General features: G+C 37.9%; 1 protein-coding gene across 1 annotated transcript in view; it reads left to right on the top strand.

Moving 5' to 3' along the window:
* The window catches only part of timm44 (translocase of inner mitochondrial membrane 44 homolog (yeast)), an 88281-nt gene that overhangs the window by 56399 nt on the left and 16889 nt on the right, over window positions 1-14993 (top strand). The window contains exons 10-11 of the mRNA XM_072244301.1: window positions 5612-5662; window positions 8186-8275. Coding sequence (XP_072100402.1) covers window positions 5612-5662; window positions 8186-8275 — 141 coding nt within the window. The remainder of the gene's footprint in view (window positions 1-5611; window positions 5663-8185; window positions 8276-14993) is intronic.

The following is a 14993-nucleotide window of genomic DNA, read 5'->3' as shown; positions in this document are numbered from 1 at the left end:
CTGATCCCAGCACAGTTCATGTATAAAGCATTCTAAAGCTACAACTGCCACTCCTGGTATCCCATGAATTGAAGCCCACTTCTATCTCACCAATCTTTGAGTTACTTGTTTGTTATTCTGTGAATGCAGTTCAGGCAAATATCCAGAGGTAATTATTTCTGAAATTCTGTTAATTTGATGCCTGGCTCCTCGCACTGACTATGCAGAATCACCTCCTTTATCTAGCCAATGTCCTTAGTACATCATGTTACCATGACTAATGAATCCTTCTCCTCCCACTGTGTGCTCTTCTGTAGCCTGAACACTGGCAATGAGACAAGCAACACAGCCTTCCGGAGTCTTAGCTGTTTGCTGCAGAGTCAGTCCTCCTTAATATACTAAAATAAAAACACAAAAGCCAGGCACAGTCAGGCATTGAAAAGAGAAACAGAACTGATGAAGTATCTTTAACTTCAGTTGTTAACTCTGCTTCTCTTTCCACTTCATCTGCTGAGTGTTCACAGTAATTTGGTTTTTTTTTAGATTTCAATGTCTTTTTTTTTGTTTGTTTGTTTGAATTTCCCTCACTAAGCTATTTTTACAATCACAATGCTCTCATTTGCTTTCCCTACTTGAATTAACAGTTGCAAATATTAATCCTTTTGTTTGCCTTATCTTCATTCACATTGCAATTCCTGACCAAATTAGATGACCTCTCATGGGATGTGATGTGTCTTGGTATTAAGTGCCTATAAATGTTCTTCTCTCTGACGAATCACACTGGCTGCAGCTTGACCTCCTACTCAATGAACCCTGAGCTAAAGTTCAAGTTTAATTCTCATTCAGTCAAACATGAATACCCGTGAATACAGCAGAACGAAACAGCCTTACTCCAGGGCCAAGGTGCGAAACGGTACCAAATGTCATACACAGCACAAGGCCCATAGAAGATAGCAAGCATATTTAAGATATCAGTAGAATACAGACACATGAAAGAAAATTGTCCAAGACCCTGAGTCTATGAATGTTGCAGGAGTCTATAGTCGAACACAATACGGCTTACCTTCTGCTGAGCGAATACTGGGGGAAGCAATGATTCCAGCTTGGACACCACACCACACTGCCTCCAGTGGAGTGTTCTGACTTCGAAGCATCTCTCCTGGGTAGCTGTTAACAAGTGACACCATGTCTTGAGGCCTAATTCTATCTATGACAAGGCCAAGCAGCTCCCCTGCCGTCTTCCAATGAATCAGTGAATTGGACTTGCGGCATTCCACATTAAGAATGCCCAATAGGGTCTTGCGATCACAAGAAAAATGACGAAGGCAATCACTCGCTGTTACACCGCACACCTCTTTCGCGCACTGACTCCTCCGATACCTCTCTGACACTACGGTCAATGCCAAGCCCAGCTCCAGTTTCTCCACCAAAGAGCAACTCACTGATGGGGTACACCTGCAGTACTTTAAGTTCTTAATGTCCAGCAGGATCTCATGGTGGTAAAAATATGCTTAAAAAGCATATTTGGTTGACCCCGTTGAAGCAGTTGCAATCGAATGCACCACCATCTTACCAGAAGATCCTGAAGCCATGTGTGTGCTGTGGGGCATGTTGGCATCCAGGAACTACCACATGCCTCATCATGACACATCACCTTTTTGACCAAGTTTCACATATTAACTTGCCACTTAAATGTTAGAATAGTCTGTAACCACTTGCCAAACATCCTATAAGGAGCTAATTTCTTTCTCTAACTCCAGCACTGAAAGCTCATAAAGCAGAGATTTATCAGAAAAAATTAGAATCTCTTCAGCTACTTGACAATTATCTTGACCTGCACCAATGTCACACTTTCCAGCTGATGCCAGCACTGAGTCACTGTAACTGTCCCTGCTCACTGTCTCTACCCACAACCGGCCACAAATCTGCTATGTTGAAATTATGTTGTGCTTCAGGAGCCAAACCAAAGCTAAAATTATCTGAGTTCAATTGACTGGTATTAACAATTCACTTCCCAATTACAATGGGGCCCCCTTCCAAGTTTACTTGTTTACCTAGAACTGAAAACTATAGCTAAAAGCACTAAGTAAAAAGAAATCATTCTACAAAATATCTGAGTACTGAGTGTTCTGAGGTTTCTACCTATAAAATCAACAATTTTTATATAATAAAAACAGAAAACGTTGGAAACACTCAACAGGTCAAGCAACATCTACGAAAAGAGAAACAAGTTAATGTTTCTGAGAAACATCTTTGACCTGAAACGTTAACTGTACTTCTTTTTCCTTGGATGCTGCCTGACCTGGTGAAAGTTTACAGAATTATTTGCTTTATTTCAGGCTGCCTGCAATCTTTTTTTTCTGACTTGCATTTATTGCCGCTGTTTATTTGATTCCTTGTGAAGTTGTGCGGTGTCAAGAACATAAGATATTTCCCAAAGCATTGCAAAAGATACTCATTCTCATATTACAGTGGCCCAAAGTACACAAGATAAAGGTCAGTTAATATTATTTTTAAAATGTTCTCATTGAATGTGAACAGTGCTGGAAAGATTAGCATTTAATGCCCTTTCAGTGATTGGCCTTGAGAAGATGGTGGTAAACCATTCTCCTAAAATGTCAGTGTCTTTGTGATGAAGACCCTCCAAAAATGGCAGAAGTTCTCTCTTCTCTGTCAGGAAATATCTTGGAGTAGGAACAAGGCATTTAGCCAACAAAGTCATCTAGTATTCTGAAATTCACAAAGCATCAAGGGAGCTCAATTGGATTGCTCCCCAACTCAGAACTGGTGTTGGGTTTGCTGTACTGTGAGCACATTGACTTCCTGCTGTTTGTGCATTATAATGATTAATGTGGGCAACCAGAACAAATAACATGTTGATTGGCTGCATGTATCATAAAAATCTTGACCTTCTAACAGGAGTAAAATTAGTCTATGCTGCTAGCGGAGGTGCAGTGCGTTATACCAGATTCTGGCAGCCGTGAAGAAAAGAAATCTGACCAACAAAAAATGAGAAATGGCACAACATGGAGTTGTGAGGTTTAGGGTTTTCCGAAGTTGCACATTTGTCCTTGACAGAGGAGCCGGAATGTTGGAAGGGTGTTCAAGCAGGCTATCCTAGACATGATGAAAAGTTAATGAGAACAGATAGTCCTGGAGGGCAATGTCAGAAATCCTGAACGCAGTGCTCCAGGAGTTTCAGGGATCTCCCAAAGGTGATAGAGCAATTAATGTATCTGCATTGTTCTTATCATGTCATATCATGCCAATTATGCCACAAGCCACAGACACCAATTAATTAATTGCACCTATGACACCCTCCATCAATAACCTCTGTCAGGTCGTACACCTAACATTTATATGCTCCACTACTTCATTGCACAATTAGCATTCTGTGAGCCTGTCACCTACAGCTTGCACAAACTGGTAACTTTATGAACATAGAACAGTACTGCACAGAAACAGGCCCTTCAGCCCACAATGTCTACATTGAACACAATATCAAGTTAAACTTTTTCTGTGTAAACAAAAACCTGCCTCATACAACTCCTTTTATTCCATCCATCCCATACACCTTAGATGCTTATCTTGTTGTACTTAACCATGATGCTGCATCTACCAGATTACAAAAAGAAGTGATGTTTAATTGAGGCATCAGGACTGAAGATAGATCCATGTGGAGATGATGCTGCCATTTATTCTCCCCAAAGACAGGGGTGAAACCATCAAAAATGAAACCACCAGATGTGGCCCTCAAACATGCTGTTTTCTCCTCATCCAGTATTCTGTCAAGAGTGGTGGTCGATAATTAAGCGGCTGAAGACTCCATGAATAAATTTACCCTCAGGGATGGCAGAGCCCCCCCCCCCCCCCAAAACATGGGGCAGGAAAAGACCACTTGGCCTTTCAAACATACTCCACTACTCAATGAGATTACTGCTGATACAATTGTAACCTCATCTCTATATTCCCACTTACCCACTTTCAAGGACCATGGAGGAGTCTGGCTCTATCTTGGCACATGCCTGCACAGAACTTGGCAGATCCCTTCTAATGTGATGAGTTGCACACTTAGTTAATATTTTGGCCAAAGTTGCACATTCCATTGCTGCACATGGGGCAGTCATCTGCCAGTGCTACAGACGAATCTTTTGAATTTGTCAGTACTTGATCAGTCTTCAATCATGCATACTTAAGACACTAGCATTCGAGGCTGTTGTTATTTCTTTGCAAGGAATTTGTGAGATGTCACAACAGTTCACATTCTGACCCCAACAGATTACTAGGATTGCTGAGATAACATAATAAGGGGTTGGCTGTGGCTTTATAACACCTCCATTTCTCTCCTACCACAGCATTCATCTTCCAATCACTGCTATCCTTGCTGTCATATTTACTTTTTTCAACCACCCAGACCAGAACTCTGCTGTTTAAATTATTAGATCCTATTATCTGTAGGATGGCTTCATAGTCCAGAACTGCTTCAGAAGGTCCTCCGGGGCCACACACAGGAGTTCACTGAAAATCAACTAGCCATTATTGTCCATTGAAGAAGTCACTGAGATGTGGTATTCAAAAAATGTGTCTTTCACAGTTTTCATTGTTATTTGCCATGGCCTTCAATTTGCATTTACCAGTAATTTTTTATAGTTTTTCTTTAATTCCTAAATGCAAATAGTTTATTTCTGTCATTAATAAAATGGTTATAAGATTTCTGTAAATTGAATATGAATTTGTATAGTTATGATGTAAGTTATTTTGGATTTTGCAAGGCATTTAGATGAAAGTTACAATGGATTCTGTAAATCATTACACTGTTCAAGGGAGTGGTAATGAGATGGTTCATATTTAATTTAATCACATAAAAATCAAAATGATGGTTAGAGTGTGGAATTCTGAGGCAGAAGTTGCTATCAAAACATTCAACAAATTCCTTTAATATTCATTCCAGCATTGCTTCTTTCACTATCCTTCATTTTAGCTTCCTAAGCAGTTTTTCCAAGAAAGCATTTTCCACAAATAGTATCTTACAGATTTCCAAAATAAGTGTTTCATATCAAGTATATACCCATTATGTTTTCCTTATCCTTTCTTTACTTCCTTTTTTAAAAATACCAGACTACGTTTTTATGTAGTCTAAACATAACAATTAAAAACTACGAATTACTTGATGGCTCCTGAAAGGTAGTCTTGTGTTACAGTCCAGTAAGCAGACCAGCTGTAACATATGCAAGATAATTATTCTTGTGTTACTGAATTGCAGTAACTTAATTGAATTAATATATTCAGGAGGATCATATTTCTGTTATTCGTTGTTGAATGTTATGTTACTTCAAGGTCGCTTTTTATTTGTCAGCTTTGCCTTATTTTCTTGTACGGTGAATAATTTGTTGCGTTTCTCAAAATATTTTGAACAAATATTTTGCATTTAAAATTATCATTTTTATAATGGGATCAGTAACCAGTATTTATGAACATGGACATAGTATTTATAGACAAAATCTTTTATTATGGATCAAAATCTTGAAATAAGTTATTTATTGGAGATGCCTTAAAAAGATATTCTAGGTATGATTGCATTTATCTTGCTAATGTAGAACAAACTTAACTGATAATCTCTTTTGTCTTACAGGCTATGATGAGAGGTGAACTCGATGTTCTGAAGGACTGGTGTTATGAAGCAGTATGTATTTTGGTTAACAGAATTCCATTTGTTTCTGTTATATTTCTGCTCAGCTATTGGTTCTAAAATACAAGTGAGAAGGGATTGTGATCTAATCTCTAGACTAAGTTAATTCAGCTAATTACAACCAGGACAACCACAGGTGTTCTCCAACAGCCCCTAGAGAATAAAATAGACAACTATTCCTCTGTCTCGCAATCATTAATGGTAACTCCTGTGATGTGATTTTTTTGTGGATGTTTTCTTGAGAATTGGGGATTAGTTTTGGCTCTAATGTTCCCCTTTCTGAACGAACTGCCTTTTGTAATTGAGCAAGGTACCAGGCCACCAGCAGAGGCGAAAGCCAGCGGGATTCAGTTGCAGGAGAGGCGAAGTAGAGAGAGGATTTTAAAAAAACATATAAAGCCTCTCATTGTTGGTTCCATAATTGGAATGTTTATGGTGATTTATTTTTAATGCAATGGCACTTGAGTTGATAGCTGATGCATATCATTGATTGAATGCAGTTTGCATGAACATAACATCTGAAATACAATTGTTCGCATAATGAGCTTGTCAATTGTGAATTATTTTTGCTAACAAGGTGCATGTTTCTGCTCCCTGTGGAGAAAAGAACTGTTCTGTGTTTGATAATGAGTCTAATGTAAGAGAGTTTTTGATTACTTCTTGATACCAAGTTGGCCTCCAAGGAATTTTGACATTTAAGATCACACATCACTGTAGGTTGGAACTGCAAGGTGGGATTTAGTAATGACTACAATAAGAGGAGATATTTAAAAGTAATTTATTTTTTACAGCTCATTTACTGTTACTCAGCATTGAAACTTCAGAGTGTATGCTTGCAGCCTACAATTAATTGTCCTGAGTTGTACAGTTGTCTGGTCATTTGTGATTATTTGGGGAAACGGAGCAAATTTAAGAGGAAATATTGTTCATGAAGTTGCTCTGAAAATGCAAGAAGAGCAAGAGATTGCCTTCATATCATACCTTTCACGTTGTTAGGACATCTCAAAGTCCTTCACATCAATAGCTTTTTTTTGAAGCCCTTGTCACAACCATATCTGTAGGTACAAGCAGCCAGTTTGTTACAATAAAGTTTAGCGAAGAGAAATGAGTAAATAACTGATCTGTTTAGATATTGCTTGAGAGAGCCATATTGGCCAGAAACTCAAAGGAAATTGCCAACATTATCAACTAAACTGTCTCCGTGACAGATCCACCTATTTTAGCATTTTGCTTAATCCCCCAATAACAACTAATTGAGCACATCCCTCCACAGTGACAAGAGTCTTCTCACCATATTTTTAAATCCCTCCTCGCTATTTGTTTTGTTGTTTGATTTTTTTAAAATTCAGAAATTCAGTTGTTAGACTGCATGAGAAATAGACGGATTTATGAAATGTCATTGAACATGTAAAATTTCAATGTAGTGGTTGTGGGTCAAAATTCTACCCCCTTCACAGCCATCACCAGCAGCTATAATTCCTTACATTTTTTAGATTCTACTTTCTCCAACTGATAAGGTGCTGGGCTTATGTCAGCCACCATTCAACACCTAATCTGTCATCCCTGTTCTGTTGACTTGTCTGATGATGCTGATCGAGCAATCCTTCATAACTGATTCCTTAGCCACTACAATCCTAAAGAAGACTGGCTTTTTAGTGTGCATCTGGACAAGGGAGAGCATGAGGTGAATTAGGTTCAAAGAAAATGCATCAATAATCACCTTTAAGCTTGCTGCAAATGATGTTGGGACACAAAATATTGAGTGATATGAAGACTATGTTGTATGGCAAGTTGCTGCTTTGCCAAATGAATAGTGTGCAATTCATCTTCATGTCTTTTGTCACGTTTCCCGATCTAATGGGGTGTGGAATAATTCAATTCTATTCAACAGTAACAATAAATCAAAAATCATGTAAATAGCACAACTTACTTCTTGGGGTGTGACTGAATCCATTTTCTCTGACATTTATGTGTTCTGCTTTGCTCCTGACTGAGTAGCAAATAAACAGACAAAATGTGGTGCACACTGCAAGCAGCAAGTGACATTGAGAATGAGTCGTGTAGGAAGTGGTCTGAGTCATGACTGGACAAAACTGTTCCGTTTACGTTTTGATGCTTACCAAATCTTGGTATGCTGATAGACATGATAGTCAGGAGTTGGGAGAAATAAGGGACGAGATATTTTTGAGATAGAAGTTTATATTATTCAAACTTTATGCCTGAACTATGAATGTTTGATAAGCAAACCCGTACAAGCCTTACCTATTTTTTTATCCATGCGGTTATCAGATCGAGGACTACTTGGTGCTGATACAGAGTACTTATTAATTGAAATGGTACACTGAGATACTCCACTTGTATGAGAATAAAAATAATTCTTTGACAGAGTCAACTTTCAGTTGAGTTGAAATCTGTATTGATGTAGAGCAAAGAAAATAGCTAGTATGGCCTTTTCAGAGAATTAAATGGGCTGGTACTTAATGATAACCTTTCTGTGTTTCTTCATCTTACATACAGACTTACAGCCAGCTTGCACAACCCATTCAACAAGCCAAGGCCATGAACCTTCAGTTCCGATCCAAAATACTTGACATTGACAATATCGATGTAAGTAACTGGCTTCATTAACAATCTTTAACATCACTCTGTGTAATGGCAGATTTACTCAGTATTGGGTATATTGCATCACTGTGCTGTTGGTAACCTGGTTATTGGATTCCTGGAATAAAAAGTGCTTCATTGACCAAACTAGCATCCCTCTCAGTTATAATTTTATTATAATAAAGGAAGATACTTTGGGAAATAAATAGTGAATGATTTACTAAAGTAGCATCATAGCAAATTATTGCATGGGCTTCTTTACAGCTGAGTGAAATGGGTGCTTCTAACTGTATTTTTTTCTATATACTTCTTAGTCATCTATTTACTATTACTGATTTAACATAAACTGTCACATTTTATATGGTTTATTCCAAAAATACTGTTTATGTCCTTGAGATTGGGCAATTAAGGTCATTTGTCATTGTCATAGCAATGTGAACAGCATAGAGGGATTGGGTCACAAGTTATGTATGATAGCTATTAAATTATTTCTGTCACTGCATTGTTGATATTTATTATTTCAGGACATTTGACTGAAGTTCATCCCCAGCTGTATGAAACAAGACAGTAAAATGATTTCCAAGAGTCAGGCTTCACCAGCACTGAAGCTACTATGCATAATAATTGAAAGTCAGACACATCTTAAATGAATTGCAAGCATGCCTTAACCTAATACTTGAGCACTATTGTGGCCATGAATGCAAACAGACTTTAACTGAGTCCTTGAATGCATGGCAGCCAAGTATTCAATACATAACTGAAAACATCAACAAACTTACATTGAATGTTTAAACATGCCATATCTGAATAAAGAAATACTATTTTGAAAAATACTGTTTTTCAAATATTGATAGAGAATGATCTGCAGTTGATTTTTGACAGGTGGGAAAATTCACATCATCTGTAGGATATTCAGTTAAGGCATGACTGAATACCTAGTTATTGTACTTGTGTATTTGATTGAATGACGTTCTAATACTTGAAGGAGTGTCTGAGGATATGGTTATGGTACATCCAGATACTCAGATGTTCTTAATGAGAAGAGGCTCTGTCCCAGATGGTGAGGGTACTTTGTGATGGTTGCTGCCTTTTGAGGCACTACCTTTTGAAGATGTCCTCAATGGTGGGAGGCTTGTGCCCGAAATAGAGCTGGCTGAGTCTACAACCCTCGGAAACTTCTTATGATCCTCTGAATTGGTTCCTCCATACCAGATGATGATGCAACTAGTCAGAATGCTCTCCACTATACATCTGTAGAAATTTGCTGGAGTTTTTGGTGACATAGCAAACCTCCTTATACTTGTAATGAAGTATTGCTGTGGGCATGTTTTCATAGTGATTGCATCAATATGTTGGGTCCAGGATTGATCCTCTGAGATGGTGACACTTACGTACTTAAAGCTGCTGTTAGCCTATTGTATCTATAGTAATGGAAGCTCTTTATTTAAGCTGCTTGCTTTAGCTTCATTTTCTAATTAGTTGATTACTGGATCCTGATTTTTCTTTTGAAGCAGCTGTTTGATTGATTACTCCATCAAAATACCAGGATGGGTAGAATCCTCATAGCTCTTTCCCTTCTTTCTTTCTGTAATTTTATAGCCAGGCTCCTTTATATTAAAGCAAACTTTCTACGTTTCCTTTGGAGACTCTTAGCTCATTGCACCTCTCTAAAGGGCAAAAAGGAAATACTTTCTATCTGCCTGGCATTGCTGTCAGTTAGATGTTTGGAGCTGTCTTGGGGTGATTTTCAGTCACATTCCCATCCCCACAACTACATATCAGCTGTTTTGTTTTCTCTTTCTTCCACCAGGATTTGCTAGATTTCTCATGGGAAGTAATTTTATTTATAAAATGTGTTACAGGAAATCTCAGAAAATGTACATGTATTTTCATGTTATTCTAATCACTTGCTCCTGTGAAATACACAAGTTGATTATTTTGCTGAAGAGCGGGCAGTGAGGTTGAGAAAATGAAAAATTACTGATTTACTTTCTGGGAATGACTTTCATTCTGTTTAGTGGTCACATATCTGTTTTAATCTTCTTAATGGCTAATTTCCCAAGGTGCTTAAAATTAATACTTTCCTTTAAAAGTGCTTTGGGATGATGCCTTAACTGAATTTATCCATCCAAATTCACCCTTGAAGGCAATGTCGAGAACTTAATGGCAATTAGAAAGTAGAGATAGTAGTTTATACAGTACACTGCTCACTGCAATGCAGTGTCCTGCATCTCATTCCAATCTATCATATTGGTGAATTACTGGAAGTTGGTATCCAAAATTTGGTATAATGTTTGTGTTCAACATATTGTCATGAAAATGAAACTAAACAGAAGACAGAAGAATGAAACTAAATGTTAAAGACCAGGATACTCAACTAGTCAGGTACCATCTGCATAGGAACATGTCATTCAGATAATAATTCTCAAAATGCTCTTTCCTCAACATTGAAGAAAGTACCTTTAACCTGAATCACTGCCCTAGCTTAATCCTGTTGGCAATTCTGCTTGGCATTTGGAGCCTTGTTCATTTTTGTTTGAGATTTATAGTATTTTAGTTGATTTACTTTTTAGAAACTAAATTGAAGTAGTGAACTTTGAGATTTATGTCAGAAAAAGAAAATTATTATGTAGGCTGTATTGAAGTAATTGTAGTTTTCCTAGTTATTATTTTAAGGTCCTGGCATGCACTGCACAATTATGAACAAACCTTTGTTTACTTGGCATGTAATTTTTCCTTTCACTCTCTTTCTATTATTCATTTGAATGGTTTTACCAGGTAACAGATCTATTTGGTCTATGAAGCTTTCACCCCTTTGGCGTAATGAAGAATTTATATGACTAAATTTTAATGTATTCTGCAATTATTTAACCTCGTTCTTCTGTGAAATAAATTCTCTCACAATCTTCAGATTACAACTTTCCTGACGGTCCAAGTTAATGTCTGTGCCCTCTTTCAAAGACAGTAATATCCAGCTGTGCTGTATTGACAGAATACTAGATGGGGGATCTGACAAAAGTGTTGTATAGAGTAATAGTGTATGACTGCAATTTTTTCCATGCTTACAGCTATACAAAAATCCTTGTTCTTCTGATTCTTCTTACTTGTTTCATACTACCATTGGTAATGGTGCCCTCAGTGGACTTCTCCCTAAGCTTTGAAGTTACTTTTCTTTTAAACTTCTAGTTCTCTTCTCCCTTAAGAAGCTATATAAATGCTATCTATTTGGCAAAGTGTTTTGATACCTGATTTTTCCTGTTGCGTCTCAATGTTAACTTTTATTCAATTCCATGGTTGAGAGGCACCTTGAGGGTTTTTGTTAAATTAGTGTTCCATACATATGAGTTCTTCCTGTACTGTGATCTCAGATGATCTCAAAGGCACCCCTTTGTTCACTATTTTACACAAACCCACTATAGCATTTTGACTCTTGATTTATTCTACAAAGGTAAAAGACTGCCTTTGGCTGCTATGTCTAGATCCAGCAACAAGTGTTTGCTTACAGATGGGGCCTTAGACTTGAACTTGGCATTAGAAGAAAATAATAAGCAGGAGCTTGTTCTTTATTTTTCCTTTAAGCTCTGGCTTATTGAGTAGAAGGGATGAATTTGCAAATATCCAGTTGTGATTAAAGAGTTTATAGTGCTTAGCTGTTGTTTGTTTGACAGCTGTGTTCCAAACATTCTTTGCATCCAAGTCACTGGATTGCATCAATAATAAAAAATGATCTCAGCATTCATCTTTGATAATGAGCCTGCCAGTAACAGCTCCTGCCAATCAAGATATTCCCATTTAATGTTCTAAAATGTTTTGCAGCCAAAGTTCAGTAACTCATGACTTGTTATTTAGTGAATTATTGAGAGTTTCGAGCATTTTCTCTGAAGCTGGTGAATGTTTGAGGTGGCAATATGGACTTTAGTAAACTTGGTGAGGTCTCCCTGCATGATGTGCACTTAATATTAATAGGACAATACTGACAAACAGCATGAATATTAAAGTCACAATTGTGAGAAATTAAGAGAAATTGAATTTAGCCACAACGAGAAATTTAAAGTCTGGAAATAGAATCATAGCAATGACAGATTGTTATTTTAAATCGAGATTTCAGTTGAAGCATATCTGTCTGTAATTTATTTTCTTGTTCATTGTTAAGTTTCCAGTACATTTTAAAATTACACCTTGAATTACTGTTTGCACTCAATTGGGTCCAGCTTCCTTCTCATATGTAAACCAGTCCCAGCTCAGCACATCACAGAAACCAGTCTCCACTCTAAGGACTCTGATTTCTTACTGTCTCAGCAAAGCAGCCAGCGTATTCAAAGACCCCACTCACCCTGGACATTCTGTCTTCTCTCTCTACCATCAGGCAGAAAATGCAAAAGCCTAAAAGTATATGCCATCAGGTTCAAGGGCAGTTTCTGTCCTACTGTTACATAACAATTCTCTAGTGCAATAAATTGGATTTTTGACCTCACAATCCACTTTATGATCTTGCACCTTTTTGTTTGCCTGCACTGCAATTTCTTTGTAGCTGTTATACTTTATTCTGCATTGTTGTTGTTTCACTTTGTTCTACCACAATGCACTGTGTAATTATCTATATGAGCAGTACGCAAGGCAAGCTCTTCACTGTATTTTGGTACCTGTGATAATAGTAAACCAATTCCCATTCCAGTGTAATGTCCAGGGATGGGAATTAGAGTGGGAGGCAATTGGAGAGATGGAGAGAAAACAACAAGAGGTGCAAGGTAAAACATAATTAAATATATCATTTACATGATTCAGCTTGATTTATGAAATTTAAAGAATTACTTGTATTAGGCATCACTGGCAGTCCTGTTATCTGCACTAGGTGTCCACACTGATGTATATTGTGAATGAATATAGTGCTTTATTTTAATTAATATTTTTTATTGATTTATGTTAATTGTTTTAAATGAATTTATTGATTTGTAGTTTTCATTTGTTTCTAAAGGTCTCTAATCATTAGGGATATTTGGAAACTGTGAAGAGGCTTTCTAACTTCATATTGTAGACAGAAAGTCTGAGACCCATTCCTACACAACACGCACTCCATGAAACTAGCCAATGTCAAAAAATTTACAGTGGCGGAAAGGCTAGTACTTGGGGCAAACCACTGATACTTTCTTATCTTTTAGATTTTTCCAATATAATATGTCCTTGGCTCATAAGCTTAGTTCTTTTTTTCAATATGCAGTTGATTCCATTTAATTGGGACCAGTATGTTTTGGCCTAATTAAGCAGCTGCCCCAATTAGCCAAAGTTTCATGGGAATAGTTAAAAAGGTATAAAAAAAGACAAAATTCTATTTAACTGAGTAACAAATTATGCATTTAAATAAATACAGAACAAATTAGAATACCACCAAAACTACTACAGTATTGCAAAACTGTGTATTAGTTCCTAATAGTTACCGACAGAGGAATGAATCCAGTGTATGCTGCGTGATATTTTGATTGACTATAAATGAACAAAATCACTGTAGACACCTAGTGCAGATAATGGACTGCCTTCTAACAATGTTTCCAATGGTTGCATCCTCCAAATCTTCATTTTCATTGTAACATTTGAGATTGGACACTGTTTTTAGCAAGTGAGAGTTAGTGGAATGTTCCTTGTGTGAGATATTGAAACTTTGGGAGGACTTCAGTCTCCCTGATAACTACATCTGCATGAAGTGTACCGAACTGCAGCTCCTTAGAGACTGCATTAAGGAACTGGAGCTGCATCTCGATGACCTTCGGCTGGTATGGGGAAATAAGGGGGTGATGGATACTGTAGGATCTACAGGGACCTATGTTGCAGGAGACAGGTAACTGGGTGATTATCAGGAAAGGGAAAGGGAATAGGCAGCCATTACAGAGTACCCCTGTGGCCGTTCCCTTCAATTATAAGTATACCATTTTGGATACTATTGGGAGGGATGACCTACCAGAGAGAAGCTGTAGCAAGCAGTTCTCTGGCACTGAGTCTGGCTCTGCGACTCAGAGGGGAAGTGGAGGAAGAAGAGGTGAGCTGTAGTGATAGGGGATTTGTTGGTTAGGGGACCAGAGGGAGGTTCTGTGAACGACAATGAGATTCCTGGAAGGTCTGTTGCTTCCTGGGTGGCAGGGTCAGAGGCATTTCGGATCGAGTCCGCAGAATTCTCATGTGGGAGGTGGAGCAGACAGAGTTTGTAGTCCATACTGGTATCAGAGATATAGGTAGGATCACTGATGAGGTCTTGCGAGGTGAGTTCAGGGAGTTAGGTGCTAAGTTAAAGAACAGAACCTCCAGGGCTGTGATCTCAGGATTGCTATCCATGCTATGTGTTAATGAGGCTAGAAATAGGAAGGTCATACAGCTTAACATGTGGCTAAGGAATTGGTCCAGGAGGGAGGGTTTTGTATTTTTAGATTATTGGGTCCTCTTCCAGGGAAGGTGGGACCTGTACAGGATGGATGGTTTGCACCTGAACTGGAGGGGGACTAATATCCTAGCAGTGAAGTTTGCTAGTGCTGCACAGAGGGCGGCAGCTTAAACTAGAGTTGCAAAAGGATGGGAACCAGAGCACCAGAACAGACAGTGGAGTGATTGAGGAGAAAGATGTCGTTAAGCTTACATACAAGGTCAGGAATCAAAAGTTTGAACATGGTGAAACTGATGTTCTGAGCTGTGTATATTTCAATGAAAAAGTATTGTAAGAAAGGTGGATGAGCTCAGG

Source organism: Mobula birostris, chromosome 26 (genome assembly GCF_030028105.1).
Source record: "Mobula birostris isolate sMobBir1 chromosome 26, sMobBir1.hap1, whole genome shotgun sequence".
NCBI lineage: Eukaryota > Metazoa > Chordata > Chondrichthyes > Myliobatiformes > Myliobatidae > Mobula > Mobula birostris.
Note: the sequence above shows the minus strand (reverse complement) of the source record. Positions and strands in the feature narration are given on the sequence as shown.